The sequence below is a fragment of the Cystoisospora suis genome (assembly GCF_002600585.1).
Source record: "Cystoisospora suis strain Wien I chromosome Unknown contig_5172, whole genome shotgun sequence".
Lineage (NCBI taxonomy): Eukaryota > Apicomplexa > Conoidasida > Eucoccidiorida > Sarcocystidae > Cystoisospora > Cystoisospora suis.
In genome coordinates this window covers 1-14967 of record NW_027157964.1, presented here as the reverse complement: position 1 = coordinate 14967, position 14967 = coordinate 1, and the positions used below count along the sequence as shown (strand labels likewise).

Below are 14967 nucleotides of genomic sequence, written 5' to 3'. Positions count from 1 at the left end.
ATGCCTCTTTCGTGTAGTCGCTCCTCTCCCGGAACTGCACACAATCTGGGGCATTTTCCCCCTATAGAAGGCCTTTGAATCGTAAAGGCCTTAGTTTAAAGTATCTCCAAACATATCTTTAGCATAATATACAAAACCACAAATTGTAGCTAATACANNTAACACAAAATGGAAGTGAGCTGGGGCGTAGCCTCCTCGATGAAGTATGATCCCGGCAACAGCCGTACGGAAGGAAGATGGCCTCTTCTTCGCATCTGTGCTGTTCCTCTCCTCTTTGGCGTTTTTGTCTCCATTGTACAGAAACAACTTCAAAGATCATCTCCAGTGTCGGGGGGGACAGGTGCGCCACAATAGGCTACTCCAACGAACCCATCAGACTGGGGTGAGCATTTGATAAAACGATCTATGATAATCTGATATGCCGACTTCTTTTTCTTATGGATGAAAACGTGCCCTCACAGTACAGCAGCGAAAACACACCTGTAACATGACGAGGTGTTGCTGCCAAGTGGACTGCAATAGTCGGATAGAGGACCCAAGCCACGCGATTCAAAATGCCTGTTGTTCTACACACAACACGACTGGCAACGCAGATACCCCGCGCGCCGTCTACCCTCGAAAACGTCCTGACTCGGTCATATATACACGGTTGCGTAACTGGGGGATTACTCAAAGAATCGCGTGAACATAGAGCCGGAGACACGGATACGTGTGCAAGCGGGTTTCTGTCTCTCTACTTCTGTACCACTTGTGCTCGGAAAACAAAGTATGTCACCTCAGTGACCTGCTGTAGGATGTCGGGAATCTTCCTGCATCGGTGACTCTCCATCATGGCTTCTTCTGTCCCTCTAGATAGGCGAGCTTACTGAAAAATACACTGCTAGTCGGAGAGAGAGAGGGAAAAAAAGAGAGGGCACCTCCCGCCAAACCACTTTCCCAGAAGAGGCAGTTTTGCCTTGGTTTCTTTCATTGATAGTCTTCTCACGTGGCTCGGAAAGAAGCAAAGTCACTTGCCATGCTTTTGCGCTGATTGTTGAAGTGCACCGGAGAAGGCCGGAAAAGAACAACATCGACAGGTGACGCAGATATCTCCACCCAAACCCGTCAAGACATATATATACAAGGTATATGTCTACACAGTTGGGCTCCCATCCAGACGTTGTATACTGTCTTTTTCGTCTCCAGACCGGAAAGTCCGAATGAGACGATGTCGCACATGCACAAAGAAACATGCCCCATATCCATTTAGACATATGCATACTTACATGTATGGAAATAAACGTATCTGCGTGTAAGCTTACGAGAGAAAACAATCAAGAAAAGGAACGGAAGGGGATTCATTATCAAGATGCAGACGGCGACGGGGCAGCAGCACTCCTGGAAAAAGAAAGATCTGCCGCGTACGGAGAGAGATTGAACGGGTGTCTTTGATCATAGGAGAAGAGCCGCGCTTTCAGCCAAAGAGTCATGAGGGTTTGCTTGGGGTCTTTCGCGTTTACCGGCCGCGGACATAACGCTGTATAAGCAAAATCCACGCGTCGCTTTTGTTCTCCTTTTGATGCCAAATACTCTGGCAAAGCTTTGAGGACTTCGGGATCGCTCCACGAGAAGTTGTTGAAAGCCGCTTCCATAGCTTTAGGCTCTTGCCAGTCTCCCGCCGCTTCGTACGCCGCCAGCATCTTCATATCACTGAGCAGCCGATCCATGTGAGAGGTGGCAGACGACGAAAGCGAGGATGACGAGCCTTCGGAAGGCTGACTGCCAGCAGACGAGGGAGGCGCTGACGATAAAGCGGACATCGACATGACGAGGACTGTCGTTCAGAACAACGAAAGAAGGAAACCCAAGAAATGGGGAGTAAGAGACCGACACACACGAACCACGCAAAGGCAACTACAAGGGCAGAAGAAGAATTTGGGACTCCGACGTCCTTCCAGAAACAACAAATGCGGAAAAAGCAGAGTAGCGACGAGTGGAAAACGATGTCGGCAGTGTGCGGGCGTTCCGCCTTGTAAGAAGATACCTTAGCCTGTACTGAGGAAGTCCTGAAACAGACGCAAACACCCGCTATCAGAATTCTTCAGCATGCGGCTTAGTACGATTCTTTTTTACACAGGGCCACCTTCGACTTCTCCTCTGCTTCGCGTGATCACCTATAAGCCGACAGACTTCCACATAGGCAACCCTCGCCAAGAGAAACACACGGGTCATCCAGGATACCCAGCCACCATCTCCGTCGCCCAGTGGTCAGCTCACTGCGTAGCCCGCTGACGGGATGGCACCGTGTGCTGTGGCCTGGCCCCGAGCCTGTGTCGGGAATCATCTCTCCCCCCCGTACTACGGCAAGCGTCCCGTCCAGAGCCGCTAGCCGGCGCTGCAAGGGGGCCGGGGAACTCAGAGACGGAGGCAGCAGCACACCCGGCCTTCATTATCTGCCTTAGCGCTAGCTGGTCGTCGACGTTCGGGACCCCCTCCGGTGTACGGATACCCGTCCGTGGCGCGACGGCGGATGCAGCCAACTACTGCAAGGTGGACAAGCGACGCCGGAAGCTGACAGCACCACGTGGTCATAATCATTTCAATTGGCTTTCTTGGAAGGTAGTCGGACAGTCAGCTGCCAATATTGCTTTAAGCTTTAGAGTTCTAGAATTTGGTCTGTAGGCTTTTTCCAGTCTCCTTGCTCAAGAGAGACGCAGGTGTCCACCGGGTTTTCCGGACGTTCTTTCCTTCGCCGTACTGTGGCAGGCAGGTATATGCTGAGACTGGTTGGTGTTGTTTTTGAGATGTGTCGCGTGTTTTTTTTTCTTCCCTTTCCGTCGGGCCGCGGCTGTTACCTTAGTATCACCTCGTAGTAGTGGTCAGGCGGGTGGTGGTACCGGAAGGAGACGCGCCCAAGCAACAACGCATTACTTGGAGCAAAAGAGTTTCCCGTTTGGTATACCAAGTTGTTGACATCCTTCTTTTGTCCTGGGTGGCACCTTTTCTCCGCTCTTCTTTTTCTTTCACCGCCCTTCTCCCGTCCAAAATGGTTCGACTTCTTTCCGCGGGGGCCGCCTGCGTGGCGTTATGCATTCCCGTGTCTGTTATGGCGAGGAAAGGTAGGAAAGGAAGCAGGTTCCGGGGGGGGATGTATGGGTAGGAGGGAGAAGGATGAGGACCTCAGAAAACAGCAATTTGCGCCGAGTGACCGGCGTGTATAGCGGCCTTGTCCGGACCACGCTCTTCCAGGTTGAGTGTTCATTGACTGGGAGGCAAGTGTGGAGAAAGTACATTTGGATATGGTATAGCCCGGGGTGAAGTCCGGTTGTGGCTGAAGAAGGACGGAGGTAGTGGAGACAATTCAGCTGTCAGTGGAAGGTCGGTTTCTCTGTAGGACTGTGTCATTCCCGTCATGATCATTTTGAATGACGCTTTAGACAGTCAGACAGATGTCGTCTACGCACTAGTGTGCCGTTTGGTTTGTGTGCAGCTTTGCTGAGAGAGAACCACGATGCGGTACTGTCGAGCGAGCCAGTTGTGTTGGCTCAGCTAAGCAAAGGTAAGCCGGTCTCTAGGACTCTCAATAAATGAGATGGTTTTCACAGTGTGTTCGCCTAGTCATGCGAAAGAGTATGGTCCTTACTTGTTCGTCTTTACGGCATAATAGTTCCACGCTTCTGTCGCCCAGTCACTGCACGATTTGCTCTCCTGATACCTGAGGGCTCACAATCGTCAGTCATCTTGGCAGCACTCGGCTTACACGGCAATTGCTTTTCGTCATGGGTTCAATCTGTAAAGTATGTCCCCAGTTCTAGTGCAGCATTTACGCACGGCGCTGTATCTGCGGTCCTTATACCTGTTAATTTCTGTTTTGACGTTTCTAGCGCTGGTTCTAGTCTCGTTTTTTATGTGGTTTTCAAAGGCGCGAACTCTTTCTTCGATTGTTTCCGTTGCAGCCGTTGATGTGAAAAAGGTCCCGTGCGAGACTATCCAACTGAAAACCGCCATGACGGAGAATTCATTTGTCAGAATGAGTGGAGCTGGGTGGTCCGAGGGTCCGTTGAATTTCCAAGTGTCCGAGCAAATGACTTCAGAGAAGGAAGACAAAGGACAGAAGCAGCTCTACGGTATCTCGTGTTACCCTACTGACGATAGCGAGACGGCGGAAGAGGACAAGAAGGGCAAGTGTTTCTCTACAGATTTCACGAACACCACCATGAACGAGAAAGGAGAAGCCGTACCGGAGGTTAAAGAAATCGATCTTCCAATCAATTCGCGTGAAGACGCCTTCATGTTTGTTTGTACCACAACTGGGAGAAAGCTCATCTGCGATGTATATGCGTACGATAATAGGTAAGGAGGAAGACAGACGAGATGCAAAACTTCACAGGTCCTTTTCATCTGGAAGATTTCCTTTTTCTGTATTTCTGTGCGTGTACACACTATGGTTTCAGTCGCCTCGACTATCCTCGGATGCACCGCCCCTGCCATAGTATTTGCACAGCCGGAATGAGTCGCGGAGACGGGCCCGTGTACCGGGGGGCGGCGACGGTTCAGTGCAGCACGTACACTGGAATACATGACGGTATTCGTCTTTAACAACAGCACTTGACACGTGCAGTTCCTGATCCGCCTGGGCATTCACGGTCGGTTTTAGCGGCTCTGTTTTTTTTCCAGCACCTGTACCGTGGGGGCGGATAATAATGGTTCCTCGAGTTGTGTGTCTTCTTATGTTTGCCTTTGTTTGTACAGAGGTACGGAAGGTTGGAAATCAAGAACTATCGAAGCGGATCTGAAGAAGGAGTCCAGCCATCTGGGCTTCCGCGTACAAGGGAGTGGCGTGACAGCCCCGAAAGCCTATGTAACAACCGACGTCTCGTTCGATACTGTAGACAGTAGTTTAGGGTGTGATGCGTCGGCTCTAGAAACGAACACTGAGGAACAACCCGCAGGCGAAGGCAAAGATAACTTAGAAGCGGAGGAAAGCCCTGCAAGGAGGTTGCCTGAAGGGAATGAAGAGGGTGAAAAGACTCCCGAAGAGTTGCCACAGGTAGACGACTCTGCAGACGCACCTGAGGATGCTCACCCCACACTCGATGGGCACCCCGTACCTGAGGATGGGTACCACCCTGTACCTGAGGATGAGGATGGGTACCCCGTTCTTGATGGGCACCCCGCACATGATCACCACCCCCCTGAGGAGGCACCAGAAGACCTGGGGCCCTCCGACGGTGCCGCCGGCGAAGAGGCGTAAACTAGTACGGGCCAGCTAGTCGAATACAACCTACGTTGTAGGAGAGTGGCGAAGCAAGCGAGTAGCTGAACAGGGCGGTGGTGGATAAGATTACATGCAGTGCTTCTTTTCTTTCATCTGACAACCACTTGAAAGTAGTCTGCCTTTTCTTGTATGTCCGAGTCAAATGTAGTAGAGAAGAAGGAATCTTTTTCTCAGAACGGCCGCTGTAGTGGCAGCGGCGTACGAGTGTTGCGGTGGTGGCTTCGGCTGGTATGAAAGGGATAAGAGAGACTATAAGGGAGGGTTCTTTAACATGAGTCCGATCCGTTCATGTGCGTGTGTGCTCCGATAAGGGAGGGTTCTTTAACATGAGTCCGATCCGTTCATGTGCGTGTGTGCTCCGAGGATGGGATCGTGAATAACCGGATTGTCCGTGCTGATGGCGGCTGATGGCGGCCGTTGTTGGACTGTTGTTGCAGGGTTGCGTTGTGACACATTTGGCCCGTATGCAAACACAACACGGTTGTTAGACCTGAGCGGATGTGCTTTTTTTTGTATGGGTGGGAGGACTCTATAAAGGACAATTCTCTTCGGGCAAAGAGAAAGAGGTATTGCCTCTTTTTCACTCATGGCCATTCTCTCCGCTGTGAGCTCTGAGGCACTGAATGCCGTAGGGTTACCAGAGAGGTTTTATGTGCCACTGATGTTAGCTCAAAACGCCTTGTGTGTCGCACTCCACAACTGGCATGACACGGTGACGCTCATTGAGAAGCTCATAGATAGCGATGTCTATGATTGGAGAAACAGAGATTTGCAAACACCGGCAGACGGTGGGGAAGTGTAACCATGTCGTTATAGTAGTGTCCGTACAGGGACAATCTCACTGAAAGCTTGTGTGGTGAATTTTGAACACACAGAAGCATGGTGCATCAGGGTAGTGCCGCAGGCTATCGGTACTTTTTCAACGAGTGCTCAGTAGGCATAGCGTCGAAGTTCAAAGTGAAAGTTGAGGCATCACAGCACGCTGGTTCCCGTAAGAATATAGTACTGGCGCATCTAAACGCAGATCTTAGCTTCATTCATCTGCCGTTTGCGGAAGGGTGAAACGTGCTTGTCATACAGGTCCAGTCCAATCTATCATGGTACTAAGGTGGGAATGCGTGTCAGTCTCTGTAGTGCTGCTGCGGACGGCACACGAGACTCACTAGGCCAGGCGGTCGGGAGGTTTTGGGGAAAGGATGTTGACACCGCAGTAAGAATCTTTAATGAACGGGCTTGAACTTTCTCTTGGAAGGCGACCTGCTGTTTTTTCAAAGGTTAAAACACTTCGTAATAACGTCGCCCGAAACAGTTGATAAGCGAGCCAGCAGGCGCTCGCCAGTGGACTGCCAGACCCAGGTTGTAGAGGGAGCTTGCGCGATGGTGTATAGGCCTGTTTACGTATCTCATGAGCAGAAGAGGTAGCCAACAAGGGAGGACGTACATAGCTCGTGGGTGGCGGCTCCGTCCGGCGAAAGACATGAGCAATAGCAACTGTATTAGGGAGCGAAAAAACTCGTACTCTCTTCGCTCGGTTTCGGAGGGTACACAAATAACGGAAAGTCTGTCGCCCGTGCGCAAAGGCCTGTTTAGCAGATTCGTACCGAACGAGCAGTCAGGCAAACAGAAGTCATGCTATAAAAAAGCCACCAAAAATAACGAGAGACGCGATCATGTTTGGAGGAAGAGGGTAACGGGGGTATGTAGAGAATGTTGAAGCTTTTCAGCCATCTTCTCTCTTCAGATGAGATCCTTGAATCATCGGTTGCTTATCAACGGCAAACAAGGACACACAGAGGAAGACAAAATCACAGTCCGCATGAATGACGTATACATATGTGTTCATCCATGCTTTGAATGAATAGTAAAAAACTTCCAGCGAAAGCGGCGGATTACACAAGCCGTCTATACGGTGGGTGCTTCTCTTTTAGAAAGGTCCCATCGGCGCGTAGAGTGTTCTGCAGCTGCCCACGGCTTCGGACGCCTGGGGAGAAAAGCCAACTGCGTGACAGCAAAATCCAGGTGTTTGGTACGCACGTGATCACTGGACCGATCACGTAACAGGAAGAGAGGGAAGAGCGCTTCTCCGTCGTTTGACCTGCATTATGCGTTTGCTTCCCCCCGGTGACGCAGACAGGAGTGTCTGGTGTGTAGGAGTCGAACACAAAGACACTCCCCGTGTTGCACAGTTCTGCTATCAGAATTAGGACAACGGCTACACGTAGGTCGTAGCTCATCGAAAACTCATCACCTGTGGGTAAAAATGTCATGACGGCCGTCACCAGAAAAACGCAACAGGGGCGTGCACTCCAAGGCGTACTATCGTCCCTCCAACAATCGGATGTCACAAAACAATTAATCTGGTCCGCATGTACAACGCTGTCGGTCCTCCCCCGAATCAGAAAGAGGGCGGGGGAGGCGGAGAACGAGGAGTCTTTCCTTGATAACGGACTTAACCCAACTGCAACGCTCTTCACTAGAAGTGAAGGGCTTTTCCTGCCAAAATCATGCCCCATCATGTTTCCTCATGGTAATTTGACTTCTCGTCGTAACTACCCTACGGACAAGTGACCTGCCGCAACAGGTTAGAAACGAGTCGAAGAAGTATTGAAAACAGGATTATCAGTACCACGGTCACCGCCGGTACTATTTGCCTCTTCGCGTCGCCGTTGTCTGTTGGCTCGAGAGCGGAAATAGATCTTTTTGCCGTAGTAGGCAAGCCCGTAACAAAGAGCTCTGCCGCTGACCATAGTCACGACGAGGAAGCCCGTTACCGCGTATCGATCTGGGCACCCGTTTAGCTTGACGACGACGTAGGTGATAAGTGCGAGGGCGTAGAGAAGCAGGACCGGACCGAGAAGTCTCCTGAAGTCGAAACCGTCTTGGGGTTTCTCAACGTGCTGACCTGTTGCAGACCCGGGCGCATCTTCGCTCTTGGCGTCAGCGGGTGGCGCAGGCACGGTACTTATCTCCACACATACCTCGTCACTCTGTTGTGAAACCGGTAGCAGCCTGGGGGGAGCCTTGCCCCCGGCATACTTGCGGGGTGCGTCACCATCATGCTGAGTCAGACACTTCCAGAAGACACTCCCAAGTTGCCACACACACACGGCTGCGATTGCCAAAGGTGTAGCTATAAGGAACCTCGATGCCAAGCTCGATTGCTCGGGTGACAAAAATGTAGAAGCCGACTGTCTACCGTGGACCGGCCCCCCGTCGATGATGACCTTTGCCTGCTCAGACGTTTGTCGGCTGTTCTTTGTGACCTGGTCGGCTTCTGCGCATCAACAACTCCGCTTTCCTCCAGCACGCTGTAGAGGTGGCTGACATCACCCGAAGCACCTCCGCGCGTGATGTCGTAACGGTTTTCCGGCACCCCAGCTTCCCCGGAGCACAGTAGGAAGGACACAGAGCACAGTGAAACCATCAAACACAAGGATGTCCGAAATTCGACAACATTCAATAAGAACCCCTTCATCTTCCAAGCGCCTGATGCAGGCATACTACGAGACGGGGGCTGCCCAATGCTCCGTCCAAAGACTGTCCCTTTCCTAACAGACCTGTCCGGGACTGAGAGACACCCCCATGTAAGAGAGACTGAGGTCAGCCGGTACACAGGCTTTCCAACAATCGAGAAAGGGGCCCGTCTCCGATTTTCCAGGGGAGACCCATCCGAAAAGCTTCTATGGGGACGGGTGCCCTGTCAAGGCGGTAGTCGAATGCAGGACTCTCGCTCCCCGGGCAGAAGACACACCAGGCTCTGGCTAGCGCTGCACGGTACCCCGGACACTTGGTTGCCTTTGATGTGTGTTTTGGAGGCAATGCGGGTTGCCATCACTCGGGTACTTCTGCTGCAAAGCTATTATAATAGTCGCCGCATAAGAGCATTCTAGTGTCAGGCTCGTCTTGGACCACCCCGGAACTGTACGTACTAGCGCCCTCAGTAACGTATCTCCACGCGAAACCCGTAAGACATCAAGACTTCGGACTCAGCTTTCCTTCAGGTTATTGTTCGGGCGTTTCTCTCTCCGGGACTTGGCTTCTTTGGCTACTTCCTAATCACAGTGAGAACACAGTGGGCTGGTGGCTTCTTAGTCTACGAGGCTGACATGCCCGGCAGGATCAACTCGAGCGGGCTAATTACCGCTAATGCAATAGAGTAGCCGGCGGCATTCGCAGAAGCCACCGCGCTCATGCGGCGGCGGCCAATATTCGGCAGTCGGCCGATAGTAGGGGCGCCCGCGGCCGCGAGGGCAGTGGCCGGGGGGAGGCGCTGGACCGTGCGACGGAGCGGGGGGTTGTTGGGCGGCGGTGGCAAGGGAGCGGAGCGGACACATTATTAGTACGTTTCTCTCTATTTTGCGGATTGAGGGAGAAGTACCGTGCCAGGGGAAGTGCCCATGACCTCTCTATCCCAATCCGCCCGAGCGTAGCGACATTTGCCAAGAACGCCGGCAAATGCGAGACCGCAACCCTTCGCGGGAGGCCAGCGATCGCCCCGGGCGAAGGGGGAGCTCGGGCCGTCCCATAGCGCAGTAAACTTTGTAATAAGTCTCCTTTCCACGGTAGTTTCACTATAGTGTGCCTATTGGGATCAACAGGACGGCCACTGTAGCGAGCCGGAGCACTGCGGACCCGCGCGGTGTTGCGACCGTAGGGTGCGTGACAGCACAGAGGCCACCAGCGGAAGTGCGTTACGTGGGTAACAGCTATTTTGTCTTTCAACCGCCGTGACTCGGCTAGTTCAGCGGGGTATGAGGACTGCAGTTTTGCCACCAATAGCTGTCCAGAGTGCCACAGAAACATGGCCGTACCTTCCTACGCGCGGACACACCCGACGAGTCTGCGACCACACCATGCTGCATGCGAACGCTCTCTACGGTTTGCCGTGCTGTAGAAAATCGATTGTTTCGTAGCCTTTATCTTCAGTCTCGCATCATTGTCCTTCCGCTGCCGAGACCGATTGGAAGGCATACTTGCGTACGTTGAAAAAAAAAACCAAGAGCGTGTGAAAGCTAGTCCCCCTCTTTTTTTTCCCTACCATCTTGGGAGAAAAATTGAAACCCTGTTCGAGCAGAAAAGTACAAGAAACTTCCATCTCATTCATCAGACGAGAAACAAAAGAACATTAGTCCAATCGCTCCAGCTAACTTTTCTCCGAAAAAGAACCAAAAAGACACACGAAGCACGTACATTGTGAATGATACCGCGCCACGGTCGGCCCACCCCGCGCTCGCCATTCACGCTCATGGGTCACTCCTGTCGTGAAAGCCACATTCTGAAAATTGCTAGGATGATCACCAAAAAATGTGTCAATCTTAGATTCTCAACAGAAACACAAAGCGAACGAGAAAAGTGACTGTTTGGAACGTAAGGCAGAGCCCCAAGGGAAAGAAAGAGGCATCAACTTGGTGGCAACGCACTGTTCGTAAGGTGAAGACACTTCCCTCTCGTGGAATACACCAACTATCGAGCACGTACATTCGTACAAGAGCCAGTCTAGTAAGAACACATAAATATGTATTTACGTATTTGTTTTATAGGAGTTGGCCAAACACGAAGATCCCCCAAGGTCGACCCGCTTGTATGAATATATATATATATATATGTATACAGGTGACCGTGTTCACGTAAACGTGTATGGACTTGGGTACAGAGCACAAACAGATATGAACCCAGGGTGATTAGTGGTGTGCGTTGTTCTGTAATTTTTGCGACTGAGTGCGCGCACTGATGAGAGCAGAAGAAGAGGCCTACAAAATGGGAGGAAAGCGAGACAAAACAAAAAGACAAGTTATCTTCCGGACTAGCTGGATTCTTTCCCGCGGACAAGGAGAAACGAAAGAAGAAAAAGCTTGCCAAATGACTTCAGTTAGGTCGAGAAAAAGAGCGACTTGTCTCTGCATGGACGGAGTCACCTTGAGATTCTTTTGGAACCCATCCTTAACGACGACTTCGCTTTGTTGGAGGAGGACTGGAATCCTCATTGTCTTCCTCTTCTTCATCTTCGACTTCTTCTACCTCGTCTTCTTCTTCCGCTTGAGCTTGCTCTGCTCTCAAACCCTGCGCCACGGCCTCCGTGACATCTGCCACATCGTCATCATCATCATCCTCTTCCTCCTCTTCATCATCGTCACTCGGGTGGTCATCTTGCTCGTCTTCTTCACAACACTCTACCTCATCATCATCTTCCACTTCTTCCTCTTCGTCATCGTCCTCCTCGCCTTCTTGCGATCGCTTCGCTGTCGGACCTGCCCCCCGACCCGCGGCTTCTCTTGATGGGACATTTTCCCTCTCGCTTCCACTCTCGCCACCTTCGCTTCCATCATCCTCGTCGTCGGAGATATATTCTTCTTCTACAACTTCCTCCTCATCGTCTTCGTCAACGGCTTCTGTGTTCTCGACATTTTCATCCTCTTCCTCTTCTTCATCCTCATACTCAGCACTTCCTTCTCCATCATCTACGACGAGCATTACAAAAACGACTAAACTAAATGGCAAAGGGAAGCACTTTAAAACACGAGAGCCTCTTCTCGTCCTAACAAATGTCCTTACAAGGTGCAAGCACATCGATACTTCATCAGTCCTGCATGATATGTATACACGGCTTTCTCACCTAGACATTTACCCAGACAGATAGATGGACATCCTCCAGCCTCCTCCGCACAGAGAAACTGCGGGGAAAGTTCCGGTGCTACACAGACACAGATATGTGAGTATCTGTGAGCACACACGCAAGTGAATAATCCTTGGTACAGTGTGTATGTAGCCCAATATGGATTGTTCCCTTCCTTATCCATGTAGACGCCTGTGTCGCGACTGCGTCTGAGACTTCCTCCAGAACCAATCAGTTCACATGGTCACGCAGCGCCATATGACCACGGAGCAAAGAAGAAAGCCACAAAGAAGAGAGAGAAGTCAGCGGAGAGGACAGAGTTTACTGAAACGAACTCTTCTTTGTAGATAGCAGTGCCGGTTACAAGAGAAACAAACACGAGGAGTTCTCTACTTTCTCACGAGCCAGAATAGACACAGAGGAGAGGAATAGAAATGAGACCGCTTTTGCCCGAAGAAGCAATCACTTCTCTGTATCTTGAAAAAGATGGGCCTTGCTTCACTTCCAGCATCTCGTCCTTTTTGCCCGAGTCCGCGAGTGGTCCTTCCTATCTATTGTGTGGCGACATGTCGTGAAAAGACGAAGGCGCCGCGCCACATAAATCCTCCTCGTATCGATCGTATCTATCTCTGTTCTTAAGAAGACGCAGAAAGTGATTCCTGTTACTGCACCTACCTTCGAGTTCCTGCTCTTCTTCCACCTCTCGCCCATCACCTCCACCGTCTGAACTTCCTCCTCCTTGTGGAGACTTCGTGGCTGTCCTGTCGTCATCATCCTCAGGGGCTTCGGTTTCGTTGTCTTGAGTGTATAACGTCGCAAGTGTTGCTCCTCCTCCTTCCATTCTTGTCTGTCTACCGGAAGACCACAGCAAAGCTTGGGGTACGAGTGGTCCTCGAGCAGGCCTCTTGGAAACAAACGGCCAATAGCAAACCTATGTGTCTATCTCTCTGCCAAACGGGCGACCTCTCTATTTCTTTATGTGGTTGCAAAGAAAAATAAACTGAAAAAAAGCAAGCAGTCCTGTTGCTCTTCGTATACGAGTTGCTTGTTGGTTCGGGCACTGTCCATAAGACAGAGGAACCAGGCGAGAAGAGAAACAAAAAGCAAGGGCTGTGAAAACAAGGAGGAAGACGATGACGGATATAGACGACCACAGTCAGCGGACGGCCAGCGTGACCCGCAACAGATGTAGGACAAGAAACGACTACACCTATTCTCCTCCGGGCATGGGACAAGAAGAATGCCGTTCTCTGGCAGTCCGCCTCTCTCCCGATACCATCCGTGTATGAAGAGGTCAAAAGAGAAGCAACGGCTGTTTTTACCTGAGGTAAAAGCAAGTGAGGCGCCGAGAGCTGGACACCGGGTGCGCAAAAGCAGAGAAATGGCAGAAAACGGGTGCTGAACTAGCGCGGACAGACTCTGGGGAGGAGAATTACGCTGCTGCCGCGTAAGGCGGAAAAAACCGTTGAACAACGCTACATCGATCTATTCATGTATACGTACACATGCGCCACCCTGTTTGATTAAAGGCTTCTTCGGAAGAAAGAGAGGATGATGGCCCCCACGGACAGGCGAAGAGCTGGCAAAAAAGAAGAGGAAAGCCTACGTTCGAACAAGCAAATGAGGTAGTTTCCTACCAAGACCCTACAGGACAGAGGCCGAGACGTAGAGTGGCAGGACCGACTCAGAGAAAGAAAGGCGTCGCACAAAAAAAAGACCGAAGAGCGACAAGCAGGTAACGAGTAAAGCCGCGAAAGACGCCCTAGTATCTTATAAAACCTACGGTGCCGATGGGAGAGCCGCTCTCTGTGGCTCTTTCCGGCTGTCGGGCCGTCCCACTTTTCTTACCGTTACGGCAATAACCTCAACACAGGGAGGTCGAGGAGGTTGGGCAGGAGGAGTCGATCGCGGACGCAATGCCTTAATCCATTTTGTTTCCTTACCACCTCCTCCTCAAGTACCACGTTCTCTCTTGGCAAACATGAAGAACGTGGGTAGAGACGAAGGAAATTTTTCCGACAAAGAGCTCTTCTCGGGGCATCCGGTTTCACTAGGCGTAGTCGTCTTAAACTCATTGACCCATTACACGCACGAAGTCCCCCCTTCCCATTGTGCTGCCTCCCGACAGCACGGATGTTCCGGTGTCATCTGGTTGTTTGTCAAATGATAAATCTCGTCCTTCCTGTTCTCTGCTCTCAAGGTAGGACTTCCCACTGAGGTCGTCGGCACTAGTCGGCAAAGAACGACGGCGGTTCCTCCCTTCCTTGCAGCCTTCCCGTTGGGACGCTTGCACAGCGCCTACGCGCGATCGCCCTTGTGGGTACTCCACCGATGCACCTGGGGGCGGAAGGAAATTTGCGTGAGTGTAGTGCGAGGCCCTTCCGCGAGAGGAGTGTCAGCGACCCGTGCGCAGTGCATACTGTGAGCTGGAAGACTTCAGTTCGCGTTTTACAAAGTTTCGCGCGCACGTGGTAGTAGCACGATTTATAGGAAAAAGGTCAACGAGAGTCGTAGTGTTTCCCACTTGTAATGCTTCTCGCCTTCCGTATTTCTCGCCATGGCCGCTGAGCCTGTGAATGTTGAGTTGCTCGCGCACCTGGCACCAGCAACTGCGCTGTAGGCCGACCAGTGATCCGAACTGCTACAATGGCTTCGTCTTTTCCTACCCTGATCATGCTCGCTGCTTACACACCAGCGAAACCAGCAATTTGTCCGAAACCGAGATCTTCCTCGGGGACGAGGGAGGTGCTGCCCACGCCCCGGGCGATCGCTGGCTGCTACGGGAGTGTCGGGTTCCCCTTTCGCCCACGAGGGTCCACAGTTCTAATATAGTCCCGCGCTAATATCAAAACTGTCCCTCACGACCAGAAAAATTTCTTCGTCCTCCGTCTTTGCTCGACGTCCCGTTTGCTGCTCCAACGATCAGCGCGCCCGAGACTCGCAGCCTGCCGCGCAGGCACAGCGCCTCCCCGCCGCGGGCAGGCGCGGCGGTGGTCCCTGGTCAACTCGTTTAGTACACCGTGCTGGCCGACATAGGAAGGAGCAGGCGAAAGGCTCAGATGTCTCTGTCATAAGTGATGTGCCGGGTAGAGCTGTC

General features: G+C 51.7%; 4 protein-coding genes across 4 annotated transcripts; 1 reads left to right on the top strand and 3 right to left on the bottom strand.

The window, feature by feature from the left end:
- Positions 1-776: 776 nt before the first annotated feature.
- CSUI_008961 (uncharacterized protein) lies at positions 777-2211 on the bottom strand (the record flags this gene model as incomplete). The annotated part of the gene is made up of 3 exons (XM_068069080.1): positions 777-848; positions 1500-1813; positions 2205-2211. 3 exons carry the CDS (start codon positions 2209-2211, stop codon positions 777-779), a joined length of 393 nt encoding a protein of 130 aa, XP_067918944.1.
- Positions 2176-5739, top strand: CSUI_008960 (mic2-associated protein m2ap). The gene is made up of 4 exons (XM_068069079.1): positions 2176-3098; positions 3470-3538; positions 3936-4332; positions 4732-5739. Exons 1-4 carry the CDS (start codon positions 3026-3028, stop codon positions 5231-5233), a joined length of 1041 nt encoding a protein of 346 aa, XP_067918943.1. The 5' UTR covers positions 2176-3025; the 3' UTR covers positions 5234-5739.
- Positions 5740-6756: 1017 nt separating this feature from the next.
- CSUI_008959 (uncharacterized protein) lies at positions 6757-9335 on the bottom strand. The gene has a single exon (XM_068069078.1). It carries the CDS (start codon positions 8754-8756, stop codon positions 8388-8390), a length of 369 nt encoding a protein of 122 aa, XP_067918942.1. The 5' UTR covers positions 8757-9335; the 3' UTR covers positions 6757-8387.
- A 1060-nt stretch (positions 9336-10395) lies between these two features.
- CSUI_008958 (uncharacterized protein) lies at positions 10396-14148 on the bottom strand. Its single transcript, XM_068069077.1, has 2 exons — positions 12546-14148; positions 10396-11715 (listed from the first exon to the last, which is right to left on the bottom strand). The coding sequence occupies exons 1-2, from the start codon at positions 12709-12711 to the stop codon at positions 11198-11200; spliced, it is 684 nt and encodes a 227-aa protein (XP_067918941.1). The 5' UTR covers positions 12712-14148; the 3' UTR covers positions 10396-11197.
- Between the last annotated feature and the right edge of the window lie 819 nt (positions 14149-14967).